The sequence below is a fragment of the Tympanuchus pallidicinctus genome, unplaced genomic scaffold, assembly GCF_026119805.1.
Source record: "Tympanuchus pallidicinctus isolate F22 unplaced genomic scaffold, pur_lepc_1.0 scaffold14, whole genome shotgun sequence".
In the NCBI taxonomy this organism is placed as follows: Eukaryota; Metazoa; Chordata; class Aves; order Galliformes; family Phasianidae; genus Tympanuchus; species Tympanuchus pallidicinctus.
In genome coordinates, this window is record NW_026294659.1 from 12,868,215 (window position 1) to 12,890,100 (window position 21,886).

General features: G+C 39.2%; 1 protein-coding gene across 1 annotated transcript in view; it reads right to left on the reverse strand.

Moving 5' to 3' along the window:
- Nucleotides 1–1,079: 1,079 nt before the first annotated feature.
- Nucleotides 1,080–21,886, reverse strand: part of BACE2 (beta-secretase 2) — a 56,932-nt gene continuing 36,125 nt past the window's right edge. Inside the window, exons 6-9 of the mRNA XM_052674025.1 lie at nucleotides 18,492–18,593; nucleotides 15,189–15,338; nucleotides 13,820–13,988; nucleotides 1,080–7,927 (exon numbers count right to left, since the gene is read on the reverse strand). Of these exons, the coding sequence (XP_052529985.1) occupies nucleotides 7,674–7,927; nucleotides 13,820–13,988; nucleotides 15,189–15,338; nucleotides 18,492–18,593 (675 nt within the window). The 3' untranslated portion in view covers nucleotides 1,080–7,673. The remainder of the gene's footprint in view (nucleotides 7,928–13,819; nucleotides 13,989–15,188; nucleotides 15,339–18,491; nucleotides 18,594–21,886) is intronic.

Genomic DNA, 21,886 nt, shown 5'->3' on the forward strand with positions numbered 1-21,886 from the left:
TACTCTCACGTTGCACACAAACATAGAAGGTGTTTTGTTTAGATGGGTCACCTTCAGTGGGGAAAAAAAGAACAAGAGAAGCGTGAATGATTGATGGTTATTAATATGAGTCAGATGGCTTTACAGATTTGGATTCAGTAGCCTGAAGCACAGAGAGTGTTCTGAAGATGATGGTGATTTCAGATGCACAGGAGAAGTTTAAACAAGGAAAAGATGCAAACTTGTATAGTACTGCTGTGAGCAGAGCTGCGTCATAATAGGTTGGCTGCAGTAAACATCAGGACAGTAATGAGCAAAACCAGACAGCTTTCCAATTTGTGAAACAAAACACCACGTTAAGCAGTTTGCACTAATCTGTCTTGCTTGACCAATCTCCTAAATTTATTAACATGTGTACAGCATTATACCTTTAAAAATAACTTTGGGCTTAAAAAGAGTGGATTTTAAAATAAGACTTTAGGGTAAGGGGGATAGCACTAAATGATCAGGACGCTAAGGATAAGGTAAGAAGAGAAAAACGAAAGCACATCTACTAGAATTCAACCAAATGGAATTTGCTGTGAAGAGCCTCAAAACTTGTATTTGAAAAACAAAACGTGGGCGCCACCTCCTGGGGTACCGGATACAGAGCACAAAAACTCTGCTGCTCTTCACTCTGCAGAGGCGAGGAAACAGTGCTGCCGTCTGAGCGATGGGACATTCAGATCCTATGCCTTCTTTTTTCAGAGTTCAGGACAGCTGTCCCAGATATTATTTCAATCCATTGCAGGTGATCAGACGCTTCATCTTTTCTAGTTAATTGTTTCCTTTTGCCCAATATGGAAACATACTGATGAAAATTTGGATCAAGAACATCTCAAGTTGTTTGAATGTAAGCAGGAAAAATCCCATTGGAGCTAGACATGCCTACCTCCTCCCCTCCCTGCTGGTTTCAGGTGAGTTCTGAAGCAGTTCTGCTTTCTTTTTAGAGCTAGAGCAGAGGACAGAATTGAACGTCTCAAAGTACTCAAAGAATTTGGATGGATACGATTTATTGGCTTTGAAGTTCATCTTAACAGGATTTAAAAAGACACAGTGGATGAGTTGAAAGAATTAATCATTTATTTTAAGCAGCGGAAAATTTGACTTTTACATAGTGTTTATCTGGAAATGGCAAGGCCTGAAAGTGCCAAATACCGACTTTTGGAAAATCCAGTAATGAGGCTTGCTAGTAATTGGGATAGATATCCTAATATAACCTGAATGGAAATAATAATAATAAAAGAGACTGTACTCCTTTTTTCAAAGTATTGATCCTGTTTTCCATTCAGTCAGTGTTGCCTCTCATCATCTGATGAGGTGAAGATTTGCCTCTACTACATGGAATCATTTCCTTGATGGTGAAGACCTTTCCATGCTTCCTGAGGAACCATCAAATAACAGCTGATGTAGTGAGAGCTGTCAAAGATTTCTATATCTCCATTTAGTTTTTATTTTTTAATAAAAAATGGGAGTTGGTTCAGATAAATCATATCTAAACTCAACCTTGTGTAGTTTTATACACACACAGAGTATTGGCTAGCGAAGCAGTTTTCCCAGGATGTATTGCAGTAATCCATGCCTGGGTGCTATCTTGAAATCGTCATTTGTCATTTCAGTATGCCTCACTTGAACCCGTTTTATTTTGCCCAGGATTTTCCAGGGGACACCTGTGTTGCAAACACAGCCATTTAAACACTGTTACATGATTAGCCTCTCACAACACAGGATAAACATACCCTTCAGGGTTTGACATAGCTATGAGAGAAGGTACACTTCAAACAAGAATACAATGGTTACAAACAATGCAGTTTATTCAAGTATTTTACCTAACTACACATCGCTGTAAAATCAAGTTGAGTCGCTCAACTTGAAAAAGTAGAAGTTTCTCATTCAGAAGGAAGAGCCAGAAGTCACTAAGGGATTGACTGTAGTTCATGGCAATACAAAACCAGCCAGGCCTTCCATTAGGGGCCGTCACCTGCTTAAGGAATGGCACTCTCACAGCTCTTTGTAGTCCTCCCTCCACCCCTGTATTTCATAAGGCAGAGAACAAGGAAAAATATGCATACATGTCAGTAGTTTCCAGTGTATATTACCCAGAGGTCTGCCGTGGGTTATGCAGCATTCATTGAGCTACACTCAGTTCAGTATTTTGGGAAATAAGTCCAAGAAGGAAGGAGAGTGCTACACCAAATGCTTTCCAAGCAATCTGGGGCAGTAAGTACAAACCAGAGAGGAACACCAGTGCTAAACTTTGTCCAAGTGAGAAGTGAAAGAGTCCAGGAGCTGTACTCAGAAGTGTAAAGGGGTTCTTTGCACTCTGTCAAGTTCTGGGATCCCTTTCACAGGTGGAGTTTTGGCTCTAATTCTCTCCTTCCAGGCTCACCACCTGACTGCAACTATTTTCAATCCAGAGTTAACTTCTAAAGCTTCACAAAGTGCTTTAAAACAGATCTGTGAAGGGTGACCAAGAAAATGGTATCTTTTGTTAGTAGGTTGAATTTTGGATACGAGGCTTTTTTGGAACTTCTTTTGGGGGAAGTAGGTGTGGTGGTCAGAGACTTTCAGAAAATCAGAAGATTCACAGACAGTGAATTAACAGGACAGAAGTTAAATACACTGATATGAAATGATTATCACTGGCTTAAAGCATGAGAGAACACTCAGTGTTACTGAATGCTCTTACTTAAATGCTGAGAATTACCTTCTATGTTTTATGCATATGTATTTTACAGTTAATCTAAAATTTCCAACATTTCAAAAGCTATATGGCCACTAAGATCCAGCAAAACCTAAATGTAGCAAACAGAATAAAAAAGCAAACTGACTGTACAGTGGCTGATGTCAACGTGTTTTAAAGTAACCCATTTTGTTACTTACAAATGGGTGAGAAATACCACTAAGTGCTTTGTTATCTGGAGAGGGGACTATTCAGTAGCAGGCCAGTGATCTCACTTAAAGATGACTGCACCCTTTTTTCACTTATGGGTGGATAATTCCCAGTAATAGCAATAAGCACCACAGAGTGCCCTTTCCAAAATATTCAAGCACATGTTCTCTTACCAAAAGCCAGATGATTAGCTGGCGTGGTTGCATTTACAGCAGCTTTTCAGCAACTGCAGTTGCTTTCCTATTCTTCTCTACCGAGGAACCTCAGCCTTGATCTGAAAGTCTGGCAGAAGATTCTGTGATTTAGCATCTCATCCTTTCACAACCAGCCAGCCTCAGTTCACCTTTACCCCTTTGTCAGTTAGTGCAATTCTTAGCAGTAGATTTTGCACTACGGGTTCACTCCATTCAGGGGTTTGGCTGAAGGCAACAATTTTATTTCAGGTAATGTTCCTGAGAAGAAATTAACAGGACTCCAGATTATTCACAAGACTGACCTAAAATCTAATTGGACTCCAGAAGCCAGAAGATCTGACCGCCTCTGAAGAGTGCTCATATCCCATTGACATCTCCTTTCCCTTCGCTGAACAGCAGCAGGAATTTCACCACCCAGAAATGAACGATTTGTCAGTCAGAATCAAGTTTGACAGCAACTATTGTCTTTGTAGATTGCCCAGACCTTTCCTAAAAGGATTAATCAGTTATGCTCTTAAAATTTTTAATGAAGTGGAGTAATGGGTATCCTACTAATTTCTCTTTATTTTCTTTGCTTTCCCTTCAGTCACACCAGCTTCCTTCTTGATGAGGAACTACTACTGCTCATGTATATGAGGCTCATGTTGGAGGTCAGAATATGGCAACCAACCAATAGAGTTGTTGAGAAACCTCTATGGAACCGAAAGAACGTTTCAACGTTTCAGGCATTCTGGATTATTAGACAACGAAAAAAACTACTCTGTCTTTTAACAAAATGCTATGTTAAGAGGAAAAAAAAAAAAAAAGACTGGAAAAGGTTAGTATACAAATGACTAATCCTTCAGTGAAACAGAAATTCATATGCTGCAAGTCACTGAGCAGAATCTTTTGATATCAACTGATAAAGAGTTAAGTGTTAAGAAACTGATCTGTTAACAAGAGATAGCAAAGCCAGTAGTACTGTAATTGCCACACATTAACTTGCAGAACATCAAAGCTGAGAACTGGAATTGCACCCTGCCTGATATATTGCATTTAAGTTGGTCCAACTTACAAATCCTTAAAACAGAACAATCCCCTGTACCTAACTCCTTTTACTGAATCTGAAAAACAAAAAGCTTATAAAAATTCTTCATGTTTTCTTCAGCTCTTAAATTGAGCCAAAAAAGCCTATGATAAAATTTCTAAAACATGCAAGGCAGTGGGATATAAATAATATATTCCCATGCCTGAACTCAGGTTTAACTATTGTACTCAAATCACGCATCTTCAAATCCCTAATGACTGAACTGATAGCATTAATTATCTAAAAGGCTGTATCCAATAAAACATGGCTTTCTGACATTTTCATGGTACACGATATTACATTCACATTAGGAGAATGCTGGTTCTGCAACAAATATTGATATGTATACAAGAAATGATTTAGAGTGCTGTGATTTAGAGTACCCTGTCTTCCATAATAAATAGAGAATATATCCCAGCACCATCTTTATCCAAAGCTCTGCTTGTTGGCTTTGGTGGTTGTTTTCTTTCTTTCTCTTTTTTTTTCTTTATCTTTTTTTCTTTTTTCTTCAGGTATGATTTAATCTGATTTCTGAAGTTTGTTAACGGGAGTATAAAATACCTCACAGCACTCTCCTGTAAAAAAATACACCAGGGGAAGCGATCTCTGGTAAGACATACCTGGTAACACTGTAGTCTATCTTTGTGTTTCATCTTTCATGGAAAATGCTCAAGAGCATTATTTTTCTTAATGCGCTGTAGGCTAAAAAATCAACCCTCAAGGGTTTCTATTGCTCTTCTTGTTGCCAGAGCAACAAAGCAATACTCACCTGAATATCTGCCAATGTAAGTATCAATTTACAAGCTAAGATGAATTTTCTGCCGCTAGCAGATGCCACTAACAGCATTTTACTATAAACTAAACTAAATTTTAGTGGCAAGGGATGCCATGAAAACTCAAGAATATATTACTATTTCATTTGTCCTACTTGATTATTGCTCATGTAATTCAAGCATTTCTATTAAAATGTCTTGACCAATGACATTCAAAACAAATGGGTAAAACTGAAAGGCTTTTACATCAAATTTTCTACACATTGTTAAACAACTCAGAACAACTCTAGCTTGTCATCAGAAGCATACCAGAAACCTTTCCCAATGAATTCCTTCCTAAAACTCCTTGTGATGAGGAGGCAGGAGGGGAGAAGGAAACAGAAGTTAACGTATTCAGAGAACATACAACAGTTGGTGCTTTCTGAAGTGAAAAAGGGCTCACTGTTTACTGCCGTATCAATCCAAACATGCACAACACATTTCTGCTTGAAACAGGTGACAAAAGCATTACTTGTATTACTGTACCATACAAGAAGGAATACAAGTTTGAAAAGGTTTGTTAACGCGTCAAACCAAACCCAGGAGGACTACGTGGAACTGAATCACAGAACTAGAAATGAAGCAAAGTCTTTTGCTGTAAGGAAAATCCAAAGAAACGTTTTGTTATAAAGTGTACCAAAAGACCTGATTAAAATTTAAGACATGAAGTAAACAGACATGAAGAAAGAGACATATGGAAAGTATATGAGGCAGAAAAAAGCACCTAAACTCTATTTCTTATGTTCCTTGCAATTGTTTTTCTCCATTTAAAAGCTGAGAGGCAGAGGAGGAATGAGGCAAATTCAAAACTTCCTCCCACTTTCAACTCTTAATTCTAAATTAAATCATTTTCAGATGTTACATCAAAACACGAATCATTTTACCTTATGCAGTCAAGCAGTTCGAAAATGCAGGAATTAAAAGGGAAAGTTTTTAGCACTTTTAGTTATGAAGTGATATACACATTAGTTTAAAAAACAACGGTGCTTTATTTTCACACATAGTATGCGCACCTCTGTAAAAGCACCATCCTGAAGAAAAAAGAAATATTCACTTATTCCCTGCAGAGTCAGAAGCAAAGGCAGTGTGAATCAGAAAACTGCAGGAAGGGATTACAGGCAGAAAAATTTCTGGACGAGGGATTGGGAGATTCTGAGCTAAGCTTCCTTTTTTACCACTTTCTTTTTACTCGTAGATTTGTAAACTGCTCTGCTATTGAAACGCAAAGGATTTTTTTTCTGTTATTTTTCAAAGAGATAACTTGTTATCATTGGAATGTTCAACAATGTGTTGTTTGTCTGACAAAATACATGAAAAATTGTTCTGTCTGCAAAGAAAATACTGTGTTGTGACCTCAGCATTAAGATGTATGCTTGCACAGTGGAGGTCTGGTCAAATACACTCCTTCCTGATCTCTCCCACTATTGTTTCCAGTCTTACTGCATGTTTGTATTCAGATAGTCAGTCCAGAAATTTTTCATTTGCCTGTCACACCAATGAAGCTAAACTAAAACCCCCAACTGCTGCTCATGTTTAAAAACAAGCCGGCGTTAAGATCTTCACAGTCTGTCCATGAGGAAAGACTTTTTTCTTGATTTTCTACATTGCTGAGCTCAGCAAAAAATGGGTTGTCTTTTTTGTTTTGTTGCTTCCTTTTTTACACACTAACTAGAAATAGGAAAAGACACAAGAGAACACGGATCGTAGATTTATAGGATCTATCTACACATATGCAACCCAGCCTTTTCTATATATCAGTCATCCTGAATTGAACAGACAAACAAACAAACAGCCACACAAAACCCCACAATCGGGGGGAAACTGAAAAGCTTTTTTATGCACCGAAATGGAAAGTTGTTAAATATTAATTTCTCTAATATCAACTACTAAAAAGTGCAGGAGTTACATTTGGTTGTATGGGATGTCTCGTGTTTTAAGACCAGTTCTAAGTTACATGTTTACCAGTGGCATCATCCTTGTGAATTAAGAGAGGTAGTCTTGTTTTACGCTAAGGCTGAACAAGTTTGTTTTTCAGTTTTTACCTCCTCAAACTATTTTGCAATGACACCTGGGAATGGCGACCCCTCAAGTGGCAGCAGACATCTTGAGGAACAAAAACCCAAATCACCATTTTTCTGGACCTCACTTGCTTTAACTGCTGCATGTGTTTGACCTTTCTCCTTCCCCCACACCATAAGTACAGCTTCAAAATGAACTGATGTAAACACAATGCGGTATTCATTTAATGTGATTAGTAAGAAAGATTATTAATTTTTTTTCTCTTTTTCTACAGTCAGATCACTTAGAAAATTCTGATAGCTTGGTTTTGTTTTTTTTTTTTTTTACGAAAGAGGGATGGACAGTTTTGTTCAGATAGTGGAAGAACATCATGGTATAAGGTTCTTCTTCTTAAAAAAAAAAAAAAAAGGTACTATTGTGAGCATAAAGGCTCATTGTACTGTAGTAGCAAATCCAGTACCGTAGCACTTAAAGAGAGGTGGTTAACAGTGCTTTGGTTCAGAATCAGTGTTAGAAAATAAAGCTTAAAAAGTTATGATGCAGAGTATTTGGAGGGCTTTCCACAACGATTTGTAATGGATGTAGAAAGGACTGAGGCATTGGCTTCTTCCCCTTGGCAAAGTACTTTGTCCTTCATTCTGTTGAAGTCCCAGGTTTCACCATCAAGTTTCTCATTTCCATCGATGTCGCACCAAGGAGGATTCATCGTTGACCACGTCATTGTCGGTGTAGCGATGCTGGCACCGTGGTGGAATAAGCAGCAGGATGATCAGTATGAGGAGGATAATCCCACACAGGCTCATGAGAGCATAGGAGGCAATCCACAACACTGGTTCATGGAAAGTTATGCTAGAAACGCAGTTGCTTGCAACATCTGTGGTTGTGAAAGGGCCTTCAATCTCAGACACTGGAGAACCATCAACCTCTGAGAAATTATAGAAAGAGAAGCATTAAGTCTATAAGACCATTTAAAAGCAAGTAACAAGATCTAGCCTAAAAACCTATACAACCCTCTCCATCATCATGTATCTCAGCTCAGTCATTTTTAAATGCTTTTCTTATTGCAAATTAGAATGCTGGTATTCCACAGATATAAAATGGGAATCTGAGGCAAATGGAGACTATGTTACTCCCACATCTACATAGGCTATCAATGAGAGAGCAGAACTTTAACTCAGGTCTCCTATTGCCAACTTAAAGCCCTAGCCAGTGGATCACGTTTTCATTCTGAACTAACCTTTCAGAAATGTCAGTCTAATGAGGCTTAAAAAATCCTACAGTACCAGTACACTGTTCAGGGCCTGGAGAGTTTTTGTGTGTTTCTGGCATTTGCAACAAGTGGGACAGAGTCAGAGGATTCTTACATCTTCTGTATTAGCTGCCTCCTAAGGATTTAGAGAGTTATATGCAGGTTCATTAGCTTCACAGATACTTTAGAAGACCATATTCTAGGCAGAAAGCAGCACCAATAGCCTTGGGAGCAATACTGCTGAGATGAAAATCAAGAAGGAAGGGGAGGTAAAGCAGGAGAGCTTGGGAACATCTGCCCAGCACAGGGAAAGAGTGAAGAGGATGGTCAGTGCCAATAGTGAGGAGTTTGGACATGATATGTTGGGCAATGAGGAAGAAGCTAAGAAGCAGATCAAAAATGGACAGGACAAAACTAAAGCAAAAATCGTGGAGTGCCTCGGCAGCTGTTTTTGAGCAGCCATCCATCTTGGTACAGCACAGGTTCCTGATTTGTTTCATTAGCACCACAAGCCGCTACTTGTTAAACCAGTATTTGCTGGAAAGGGTTATGCTGTCCATGGTTGTCACAGTAACCATGGCAAGCCAGCAAAGCTCCCCTGAGCTGTGGATGGGGCTATGTGTGTTGTAAAGGCAGAGCAAGGGAGTTGCCTGGGGCAACAAAATACTCAGGGCGTTTTGTACCTGCAGGCCTGTAGCTGGGGAAGGACGCACCTTCTAGCATGCTTAGGGCAACTAGGAGCCTGCAGTCAGTGCTCTCTGTGCATTTTAACAAACTTTCCAAACAGACATCATCTGCTTTTCTACTGAAATATTCCAAGACTCATCTGCATATTTCTCGTAAAGACCTCAGTTCTAAAGTTCTCGCCTCATTTCTTGTTCATTTTACATACAGAAACACACTTACCAGACCTTAAGTGGCCCTGCCTACTGTAAACATTGCATCTCCTTTACACGTAGCTTTGACAAGTCTCATGAAAGCACGTTTGGAGAGATTGGCATAAAACATCCTTGGGAAGAAAGATGGGGGATTTAGTATTCAGTTCCCAGCCTCCCATGATCTCATATTATTTAAAGGTTCAATTCTCACTAGAATTAATTCAACTTATGGTAGGGCACTAAAGCAGAAGGCTGTTCTGCTCACTCACAATCTTGTCCCTGGTGACAGGTAAGCTTCCAGGAGAGTCTGGACAGCTCACTCATCTGATGGAAAACATTCCTCCCATAAGAAATGTCAAACCCAGGAATTTTCTCAGGGATCACTCGCTGAACCAACCCTTTCTCCATCTGCAGATGTGGGAAGACTTCTTTGGTGGCGAAACAGTATTAGAGAGAGCTGCATGAAACCTGAGGCTGCATTCACAAGCTTTCTGACACCAGTAATAGCCAAACGTGCTCTCTCAACTCATCAGACCAAGATAAAGCAGCCCTCTATCATCAGCATGTCTTTGCCAAGACACTGCTGTTGCACAGACACTGTATGGAAGCTGCACAGGAGTGGACAGAATTGCAAAAGTCTACCTGGAAGGCCTGTGAAATCTACGTTGTTCAGAGACCACATATTGTACTTGCCCTGCCATGCAGTTATTTCTCATACATATCTCACTGTTCTTCTCCGCCCCACATTTTGTATGTCTCTGTGAAGCCCTGCAGCAAAACCGAACTAAACCACATATATTATTAATGTGAAATGTAAGGCATAAGGATTACTATTTAGGAATTCAGCATTTTGAAAAGTGAAAAAATGAAAAAAAAAAAAAAAAAAAGAGCACAATTTTCCACCTTGGAGATAGCTAGCTCTGAAAATAAGCAGTCCCTAATTACTTATTATTTGATTCGAATACAATAACTACTCCTTATAAAAAAAAAGCAATACAAAATTATTGCTGCAGTGGCTGACATTTGAAATTACATTTTGAGAATGTTTGATAGCAGCATAGACTCTGCTTTTTTCCTTCTGAAAAGAAAACTTTCCCTTTACCCTCTTCTACTCCGAAATTGCAAGGAAATAAAAAGGGAGAAATTTGCCTAAATTGTTCAAATATACCCCTAACATAAAACAACAGTCACACAACCTATTATACGTTAGCTGAATTGTGATATTTTGGCTTTTTTTGTTGTTGTTGTTGTTAGAATACCTGGTGATAGCTACCTACACTCATTTCTTGACCTTGAACAAATGGGATTTCCTACGATATTGATGATCACAGGACAAAAATGCTATCTTATAATATCCCTGTAGAGCTCAAAGTTATGAAGGTCTAACAATCTTTTTCACTGTCTTGGATTTTCTGGAAAGGAAGCAACCTGAAGTGAGACCAAATATATCACAGAACTGTGAATTGCTGCCTGGTAGGGACCTTTGGAGGTCACCTAGTGCAGCTTCCTACTCAGAGCAGGACTGTCACCATCAATAGATCACGTCAGGTGCAGCTTTCTTTGTCCATCCAAGCCTTGGAAAACTCTAAGGATGGAGAACTCGTGATCTCTCTGGAGAACCTGCTATACTCCTCTCCTGCTGAAGGTTTCCAACTGTCAAAGTAAACATCTCAGGATATAACTGGTAGGTGTTGCCCTTCATTGTGTGTTTTCACTTGCATTCTCTCTTGACTTACATTTGATGCCCACCATAATCTCCACTTCTTTTTTCCAGAGGACGGCTCTTCAGCCAGGCCCCTCTCAGACTGTACCCACACACGATGGTTTTCTGCTGACGATGCAAAACTCCACAGTTCTGTTCACTGAACCTCATGAGGTTCCTGGTGCTCAGTCCTCCATCTTAGCACGGTCATTTTCGCTTGAAGCTCTGTTAGCCACTGTGTTCACCATATCAGCCATTCTCTCAAGTTTAGTGAATGAAAAAGTGGTGAGGCTGCATTCTGTCTCATCACATTTTAGTGTGGAAGTTATTTATGATTGTGGTGCTTGGTGCATTTCTGCTCTTAAAAACATCTAAGGCTTGTTGCTATGATTTTCTCACTTACTACAAAATAACAAGAGGTGTAATTCTACTCAATGCTGAGGTACCATCAGGTTGCATCACTAATACTATCTAAGTGATTCAAACATTTGGTCTCAAGATGGAGCTCAATCCAAACCCCTTCCTAGTCATCCTATAAATACTACTTATCTCTGAAGTTAACAATAGACAGTTTGAAACAACTTGAAATTAGTAACAGTCAGAATAAGACTTAAAGGAAAAAGAATATTTCCTTTCTTGCCACAATGGATTAGCTTCTTGCTTTCTAAGCTCTCCTCACTCTTCAGTTCTTGGTAGATCCTGGAGAATGAAAACAGGGCAAGGAGGACTGTGGGATAAGTCATTTCTCATTGCTAGCCATTCTAGCCAACAGAAACGTGGAGCTTAGTGAAGTTGAGGGCTTTAGTCTTAGCTTTTGTTCCCACTGTTTTTTCTTGTTTGTTTGTTTGTTTTTTAAATTCAGCATATATCTGTTTAATATCTCACAAAAGCATGGGTTTAAATTTAGTGTTAATGCACTACTGTAAACAAGAAAGCACAGCTGATTATAAAGAAGCACAGCAACACTGAACAGTCTTTTCTATTTCTCTACTTCTGAGGTTTTATGCCATCGGTAATTCAATTTAATTTATGCCATGAACAGACTAAAAAGCTCCAAATAAATTACATTAATATAGTTGCTATGGAGGACGTGGCTGGCCTCCACAGGAAGCCAGTTAGGCAGCTTAATCTCTCACACTGCACTGACTGCTAACCACTCATAGTTGTGGTTTTCTGATGAAAGTAGTGTTAAATATGGAAACCACAAGCTGTGAAGAAGTGAATTCAGAATAACTGGCACATCTAGCAAAATGTCATCTGCCCCCCATGAATAAAGTCTGACAAATCAGTATATCTTGTCTCAGTCACTGGTTTGCATCATCTGATTCTTCAAGAAGCATCAGGTTCCCATGATGTTATGTTAGACTTATGCATGAAACATGGACAAAGAAACAAGAATTAAATGCACTCTAACACCACCTGGGGATCATCGTGTGTCCATGTTAATGCAGATCTGGATTTCATTTCTAGTCAGAAAGCTCAGTTCTACTCTAGAGAGGTTAGCAGAATTAACTGCACTGACCAAACTCCATGCTTCTGTGTAGCAACATTAATTGTGAAAGTGAATAGTGAAAGTGTTACTATGGTTCCCAGATTCTTTTTTCTCTACACAGACATGGCTGTTAAAGCAACCCTTATGAACACCAGCTGGCTCGCTCTGCCAACCTGATGTTGGTCACAGCATTGAGTCAAAATGCCCCTTCCTCTTTCCATTAATGGCTGCAGCATAGCAGCCATTATGCTATGACTGAGGCACTTCTAGGCTTGATAAATTGCTGTTAGGAAGAAAATGGAGGAATGACAGGCAGAAAAACCTGCCCAGCAATATTTGTGTAGTTACACTCTCCTTCCAGATGCATTCAAAATGTGTCTTTCATCACTGTAGGGTATCTCATAGAGTTCTTCACTAAGCAGCCTGCATCAAATGTCCAGCATTTTTTTCTTTGCAAGCTCAGAGACAACAATTTTGAACCCACTAACAATATAGAAATTAAAATAAATAAATAATTTTATAAAGCTTTTAGAATGCTCTGAATCTACAACTCAGCTAGTCTCTTTTTCCCCTCAATTACCTGGTCGTACTAAGCACTCAAGTACTTGCTGCCCTTACATCTCTAACATAAATAACGGGGATTGAAGTGGCAGTGTCAGTCAATACTCCTTTTCCCATGCAAATCACAGATGCTATGTTTTTCAAGGCATATACCACTTGTATTTCGGACAGACATTTGCATATATGTACACAGCCTTTTCTTTTTCTCCCACTTTTATGTTCACGTGGTGCCAAAGCAATGTCTCATCAGCAGTGGGAGGAAACGCCAAAATTGTAATTGTTTTTAGCTGCTTTTGGTAAGATAAAATAACACAAAACAACAAGAAAGTTAGCCAGATAACTGCGAAATCTGCCAAAAACGATCAGCTCTTTTCTTCCCATTTACTCAGCAGCTAATGAAAACTTCAATGACTTTCTACTCACACTGAGCAAACAACGTGTTTAGAACCAACACAGACATCACAAATCTTAATTTGAGTACCATTTTCATCTTTGCTCTGACAATTTCTGAAAGGCTGTAAAGGCACAATTTGTATTTAGAGAAAAACATGAGTAAGGTACTTCACTGCCCAGTCAAGTAAAGAATCAATTTATCTGCAAATTGAAACAGGACTGCACACATGAAGCTGCATTAAAAACAGGGACTGATCTGTGTTAGGGAAGCTGCACGCACAGATGGGTGTCTCAGTAAGAAGTTCCTATCTCAGCTGGAAGAATGCAGCTAAGATATCCAAATTGATGCTGATTTACTTCATACCAAAAGACCTTCTTTTTTCACTCTTCCTGAAATCTGAATACTTTGGGATTGCTAAAAAACATACTTTACTGTTAACCACACTTTCATACCTTTCCCCATTATGTAAAGGACAAAGGTCTATTTTGAGAGTAGCAATTGTTTCCTCACTCACCAGTTCTGCACAAAATATCCTTCTTACCTGCACATGGACTCACTGCAAAGCCCACTCTCCTCTGAGCTCTGTCAAAGATTACATAGAAGCCTTCCATGACCGTAGCACCAATAACCAAAGCATTTGTGGAGGAAGAGATCCCAAATCGGTAGCACTGCAGGTTCTCTCCTATCCCAAGGATGGGTTGAATGTAAAGCTATTAAAATAAGAAAGAAAGAAAAGAAAGACAGAGTGTAAGAAGGAACACCACAGAGTACTTACAAGACTTTTTTCAGATTTTTATAATCAAACACTCAAATTCCACTGGAAGTCAAAAGTGAATAGCAGCAAACAGACTTCTGTACATTTAAATCTGATCACAGCTTACATGCATGTAAAAGCTCTTGGGAGCCCAAGCTTAAATTTGAACACAATCATTCACTACGTGCAGAGAACCTACAAGTTCACAAAACCCACTTCTTACTGTATGTAACACACGGGGAGAAAGAATTACACACGTACACACGTAAGAAAGAATTTGGAACATGAATCCAAATTATAGAAAAAAAATAATATTTAAAACAAAAATATCAGGATAAAATTGATCCAGAAAGCATTCAGTGTTAGCTCAAAGTTCTAGATTCGTACATTCAAGCCACATTTTACCTCTTTTCTCCTGGGGGAAGATGAAAGATTGACATTCTACATGATCAATAAAGAAAAAGCTTATCATGAGGCTTCACTATATTTCCAGTTAAAATGTACTTAAAAATTCATTCTCTTATACACTTCTGACCATTCCCTGAGGTAAAAGATTGTATTAGTAATGTTAGAAGATACTGGCCTATATTGCAATCTGTACTGGGGTAAAAAAAAGCCAGAGAGCAGAAATAAAAGTGGCACAACACTATTTTCTAAAAGCTAGAATGAAATATGAATAAAAGATAAACCAACCAAGTTATATGAACTGGTGAAGAGATTACACAGGCTCCTTGCCAAGAGTATCATTTTCAGGAGAAGTGCTCCAATTCAGAATGCCGTGAAAAACAAATCAATTTCCTTCTCCCAAAATTAGAAGATCAAAATGAATAGGAACACTGTATTGATATATAATAAGGCTAATGCTCAAGAAAACAAATCAAAACCTACTTATTTTTCCTAACAGTTTGAAAGAATCATTTCCAACTTCATGGGCTGCACTCTGAAGGAAACTTTTCTATTTGGCTTTGGGAGTTGGAGTTTCTTCTAATACACAAGTTTCTTTGTTATTTTTCCTACTTAAAAACTGATCTTTAAAAATGTCATTAAAGAAAATTCCCTTGCATGTGCTAGGCCAATTTTTATTACCATTTTTAAAGAGCACATGCCTTATAATAGTAAAAATACAAGCAACACTGAATAAACAAAGAAAACAGACCTGCGGTAGGATAGAGATCCGAAATGACCTGCTGGAGTTCTCATCCCTCATGTAAATAGAGAGTTTGGGAAATAAGGACCAAGGTCTTTCAGTTTTATCCCAGCATGCAAGTTGTGAACCAGACCAGAAGCCAGAAGAGAATTCCTGTATCTATGGAAAAACAAAACAAAACAAAAACGCGATACATACAGATTACATGCATTTTGATAGATTTTGATAGCTATGACTGAATGCTAACAATTAAATAAATAGTTTTTGAAAACACAAAGTAAATACAAGCAACATGAATATTTGATGGGATTGCTTCTCTTTCTCAAACACACACAGTTTTTTACTCAGCTTCAGGGTTTTGAAGCCAAAAGGTATGCCAAAATCTTCCAGCATCCAAGAGACTCAAGGTCTGCTACTCAATGAAAAGAAACACATCTCTATCTCTCTTGCTGCTCTGTCACTCACCACCAGTATGACTTGATGTGCTTTTGAAATAAAAGTTGATTAGCAGCGTTTCTTAATATAGCCATGACATAAACAAAGTGAAAATTAAACCCTTCCAGAGCTTCTTCACCTAAGATAACAATCTTGCCTGGAGTTCTTGCTCCCCAAAGCAAACAAATTTGATGTGCTGCCAGATCAGAGGAAAACATTATTTGCATGCAGCGCTTTGTGTTGGCTCTGACTCCACAATGAAGCAGCATACAAGCCCATATCTTATTATGCTGCTGTACAGCCAAATTATCTCGTACAGGTGCAAAAGGTGGAATTCAGCCTCTCTACCCCACTCATTTATAATTATCTGCGATATCGATTATTTTGCAAATATCAGTTCATGCATTATTTATATGGCATTTTGCAGGTGACAAGTATTCACGCACACCCACCTTCTTGCCAATGAAATAATTAAGGTTGTATTAGAGACGTTATATTTCCAAGTGCTCATCTCTGTTCTTGGGCCAGCAAATGTACATACAAACACAGCATGAGACTTTCACAGCCAGCTTTTACACTTAACTCTCAATGCATGCATCTTTTGGTATGGAACCAAAATGCTCTACCTCTCACAGCAGTCCCATGTCAGACCTGCTGAAAACATACCACTCTCTCCATTTTGCATTGCAAAGTGGAGCTTGTTATCTGAGAAGAGCTCCCAGGCAGCACCCAGACTGGACAGACAAAATCCATCAAGTGCTCTATTTTAAGTGCCTACTTTGATTTTCCAGTGAGGCTGCTTATTACATTGTATTTCCTTTGCCTTACTTCTGTATGCTGAACAAATGCATCGGGAGGCATTTGGCTTTATGATACCTAAAAGGTTATTAAAATAAAGATTTTAGGTTAACTTGAGCTTTCCCTTCTCCAGCTTACTGACTTTGCATTACTTTGATGATGTGAGAAGACATGCTGTTCTGACTTCAGCTCCATGAGGTACAGTCGCTGCACCTTCCCTGCAACTCATCTCTGCTCATCTGCCAAACCCACCACTCTTCAGACCTTCCAACATCAAACCGCATCTATAACTGCCCCCTAAAAGACTTCAGACCAAATAAGGGCATTTTAAAAAACTCTCTACAGCATTAAAGAGTGGAAAGCTACAGACTTCATTTTTTTTTTTTAATGCAGTTGAATAAAGGAATGGTACATAAGCAGTTATGCCAATAAACCTGAGCGGGCAATAATGTCATGCTGGGAAGCAGGTAACAAGCAGCTAGGAGCAGGAACTTGTTAACCTACTGCACCTGTGGTCAGAGGTATCTGACTACAGCAGCTGGTTTTACGTTTCTGTGATAAATAGCTTGCCAGAAGCACAGACCCCAAAGCAAAGTTGTCATGCCATTGGTACAACTGCTGCATGTTCCCATTTTACTAAAATAACTCTGACTACTCAAGAAACTAATCCTTACATCTTGTTAACGACTTTCTTATTTAGTAGTCTATCTCCTTTGTTTAGAGCTGTGCAAATAACTTCTGGTGTGTGTGGAGACAAAGGGATACAACAACAAGGCCCTTGAAATTAAAAAGAAACCCTGTCTGGAAGAGTTTGCTTATGCATTTTTAATAGGAAGAACAAAAATCGTTAGGCAAAGTGAGAGAGTGGTTCCCCTCTAATGTCTTATTGATCTGGCTGCTTACTTGGCATGTGGAAAGCCCGTGTTTGAACATCCTCCTGACTCGCATCAGGGAAGAGTATGGAGTGCTATGACCCACTCCCCAGGAGGATGCCATGCCCACGTTACACAAGCTCTACGGTAGGCTTCCTTCAATTCCCTCCCCCCTCATCAGCTGCAATTGTTACAAATCGATACTTAAGCACTTTACAAAGAGCAGAACTTTTAACCAGGGAAACTGTGCTCTGTAAGATAATTTGTATATTTATTTTACACACCAGACAACTACAGGCAGTGAATAAACTCTTCATGCCAAATCTCTGCTTTCAGTCAGGAAAAGGGTATCAGTCTTGAACTACAAGCATACAGGTAAGTATTGCCTGTCGGACAGCTGGCCAATAGCTTACTTATTACATTTCCTGTGATTTGCACTTCCTACCACTATATCTTCCTGAAGCCACGACACAAATATTCAATTTGTTCACATCAAAATATCTGAAATTTATTCCTTTGCTTTAACCTCCCCAATGTTGTTCACTGTATTCAAAACTTATGAATAGCTTTTGTTCACTAGAAAATGTCGCTTCAGTTACTCTACACTCAGATAAATCCACCATGTCCCTGCCCTACTTCTAAAGCCTACTCTATTTCTAAAGAAAGATGCTTTAAAACATAATTAAATAATGACATTCAAAAGTATCTTTTTTGATATGAATAATCCTGATGAATTGCATCCATTCTATGCAGCAATCAAACCTATATTTGTAAAGTAACTGCTTGTAGTCGCAGGCTCTTCTGCTTTACAAACACTCTGTTTTGAATGGAAGGACTGATTTTTGGACTCTTAATACCTTCAATAGAAAAATATTGAATTAAGTCCGTATTTCTGAATTGCTTAGAGCAAAATACTCAGTCTCCACACTATTTCTGGCGCATTTTCACATACGCACCTTCTGTCTGGATTTAGACCTCATTTTTCCCACCTCCCTTCCTGTTCTCTCGTCTTCCTTTCCCTTTTCTGTTTCCATCGAATCCATCCATAATTTCTTAACAGAAGTACACCAGGAAAGATTCTGATCCCCTCAAGTCAAAGACCCTATGACTTACAAGGCAGACAAAGAAGATGACAGTCCTTTCAACGTTCAAACAGTTATTTAACATGAATTTAACATTTAAAGCAAAATAAATGGCATTAGCTTACCAGGGATGTACGAGCTATTGCTTGCACGACAGCACTGAAGACTTTCTGGGGCAGACGGAGGAGGGTGGTCCCACTGTCTACTATTGCCTTATCAGCATTGTACTAGAAAGGAGGAAAAAGGAGACAAATTACACACTTTAGTTGATGTCATGCAGATTAAACTGTCTCATAGCAATGACAAGGTTGTTCCTTTTTTGATAGCTGACTTCATCAGCTGGTATGTCATACCTTTCAGCAGTCATAGAATCATAGAATGGCTAAAGTGCCTTCATGTTTAGCACTGACAAAGGGTAAGCACACTGAAGCACCTGCATGTATGCCTAAGCCCTGCACTGAGGTCTCTGCAATCATGCAAAGTACTCACTCACTCTAGTTCAAATGTCATATAGGAGCTTGCTTTTAATGACTGTTGTTTCTCACTTAAAAATGATCAGAGAACATGAGTCCTCTTTACACGTCATGTTTGGTACTGACTCAAGAGTACGGAAGCCAAATGCACACCTTTCTTTCTCATCTTAGGAAAACCACAAGAACACATACAAAAGCAGCTACAAAGAAGTCTGAAAATTTCAATCTTTCCCCTTCAAAATCTGTAGATCCTTTAAAAACTATGATTAATTGCAAAAAGAAAGGCATGCAACACTGGCAGTCATTGGCATTAATTACTTCCCAGCTATGGAAAGTACTAGCTAAGGCAGCAGGATTAATATACCTGAAGAGTGATGTGTCTATGGCATAATCAAAAGACACAAGGAAACACACACTATAATCTTTTCAGGAAAAGATCATATGGGAATTAAATTCCAAATACATTGGCTTCCAAATACAAATTGCTGCCAAACAGCGCTGAAAAAAAAGCAAACAGGAAGAGCACTGATAGGCAACACCTGCCATTTATCCTATACTCAGGAACTTCTCAGGAATTTCTGAAGAGGGGAGAAAAATGTTAAGGCATTTGGAAACACTTTTTAGCATATTTGCACCATAAATATGCAATGGTCAGCAACCCTGAGAGCTACCCTTGAAAGTAAGTAGGTGGGAGGCACAACTAAGAGGGCCAAGCAGTAGCATAAAAACATGTAGAATTCCTTTCTTATGGATTTCCATGTGGTGTACAGTGTACACTCAGCATGCAGTAACTTCTTGCCTTCTCAGTCTTGCTGGTTAATATTTAACAGAGTACCAGTGGCAGCTCCCTGCCTTCTCAGTCCTGTTCTGCCAGCAGCATGGACACAGCTGCAATGCAATACTGGACAGATTCTGAGCGCTCAAGTGAGAGGGACAGCTTTTTCCTTTCAAGGAAAGGAGTAGTCCCTAGTGACTGTTACAAGAAATGTTCTGCTTCCTAGAAAACAATTAGGAGACGAGAGGGCACATGGTTCATCAACACATTCAAAGAATTATGTGTTCTCAGCAAACCCATAATCAGTTAACTTTTTATCATTCTAGCCTTCACCTACTACTCTTCTCCTAAAGTTTTGCTGGGAGATTTCTTTAAATCAAGAAAGACATGATGCCTTTTGTAGTATTGACTGGCACACTATGCGGATACGTCCAAGGTGAAAGCAAACCACGGCTCAGAAGAGTGACAATAACAGGAAACTTTCATAACACTACTAGATTTTTAAGTGAGTTGTTTTTTGGAAACAGCATGTATAAAACAGTCGGTACAAGGCCTCCTCTTCAAAACACGTCGACTGTTTTTTAGGACTGGAAAGAAAAGCAAATACAAACATTCTTGCTAGAGGCTCAGCAGTTCTGCATTGCGAGCAATATAATAGGGAGGCATTTGAATAGACCTTGTTCTGCTTATTAAGTAGATTGAAGAGGGCATGATTCATTTAAAATACTTTCTACAGAAATATGACTTTTGTATTTTGTGTGGCAATATGTTTATGCTCATAGTCTTTTTATTGTTAATTTTATTTAATATGTATGAACTATAAAATCTTCAGAACTATCACATTCTACTGATTTCCAATGAAGAGGACAAGTGACAGCTAAGACAGGGTGTCTAATGAAAAGAGGGCATGAAAATCACCAAACTAAAATCAAAACATGAATAGCAACAGGCAACAGGAAGAACCAAATGAAACACACACATACACACATATCCTCCAGAAAAACATAAAACAGCTTTGGAACAAAAAAATCCAGCAGCACAGTTTTATTAGACTGATCCAGAGACAGCAGAAAATTATTTCTAATAAGAACAGAAAACATAACCATGAGGAATAATAATTAGCAAGGCTGACGTGAACAAAATTTAGTTTTCATTTCTTTGACCATGGGACTCTGTTTGAGAATCAGCATCTGTGCGGGAGAGATAGGATGCACCCTAGCAGGGCAAACACATTTTTGCCAGGCTGACCTTGTAAAGAGGGCTTTAAATTAGGAAGGACTACGATAGGGGGGAAGCAACCAGAAGCCCAGTAAAGGAGTGATGCATAGGCCTGCTGAACAAGTGACATGGAGTGATGTGATAGGGTGGGATCACAAAGTCAACGATACGGGTCTTGAGAGAGGTCACATCCAGCACTTGCAGGCAAAACAAGGAAATGCCAACGTGGCAACATTATGGAGAAATTATCAAAAACATTTTCTAGGGACTTAAAATGTGTGGGTGCCCCTCTTAAGTGCCTGTACACTAACATAAAAAATATGGGAGTAAAAAAGATGAGTTAGAGATGTGTTTATCCTTGCAGGGCTTTGATCTTATTGGCATTGGGGGGATGTGGTAGGATGGCTCTCAGGACTGCAGTGTTGCAATGGAAGAATGCAGGCTCTTTAGGAAGGACAGGTAGGGGAGATGAGGAAAATATGCTACCCTCTAAGTCAGTGACCAATAGGAGTGCATTAAACTTGGCCTGGAGGATAGATGAGGAACTGACTGAGAACAGATGGGTCAGGATTAAAGGGAAGGCAAGCAGAGGTGACATTATAATGAGGGTCTGCTACAGGCCATCTGATCGAGAAGAATAAGTGGATGAGGTTCTCTACGCCCAGATAGGAACAGCCTTTCATTTGCAAGCCCTAGTTCTGACTGTGAACATCTATTACCCCAGGATCTGCTGGAGGGACAACAAAGCAGTGCATAAACAATCTAGGAGTTTCCTGGACTGCACTGGTGAAAACTTTATTCTCCAAATGATAGAGGAGCTTTTTGAGAGAGGTGCTCCACTGGACCTCATTTTCACCAACAAGGAGGGACTGGCAAGGAATGTGAAGCTCAAGGGCAATCTTGGCCACTGTGAGCATGAGATGATGGAGTTCACCATCCTTAGGACTGTGGGTAGGGCACCCAGCAAACTCACAAACCTGAACTTCAGGAGAGAATATTCTAGCCCCTTCAGGGGTCTGCTCAGCAAAATACCACAAGACAAAGCCATAAAGGG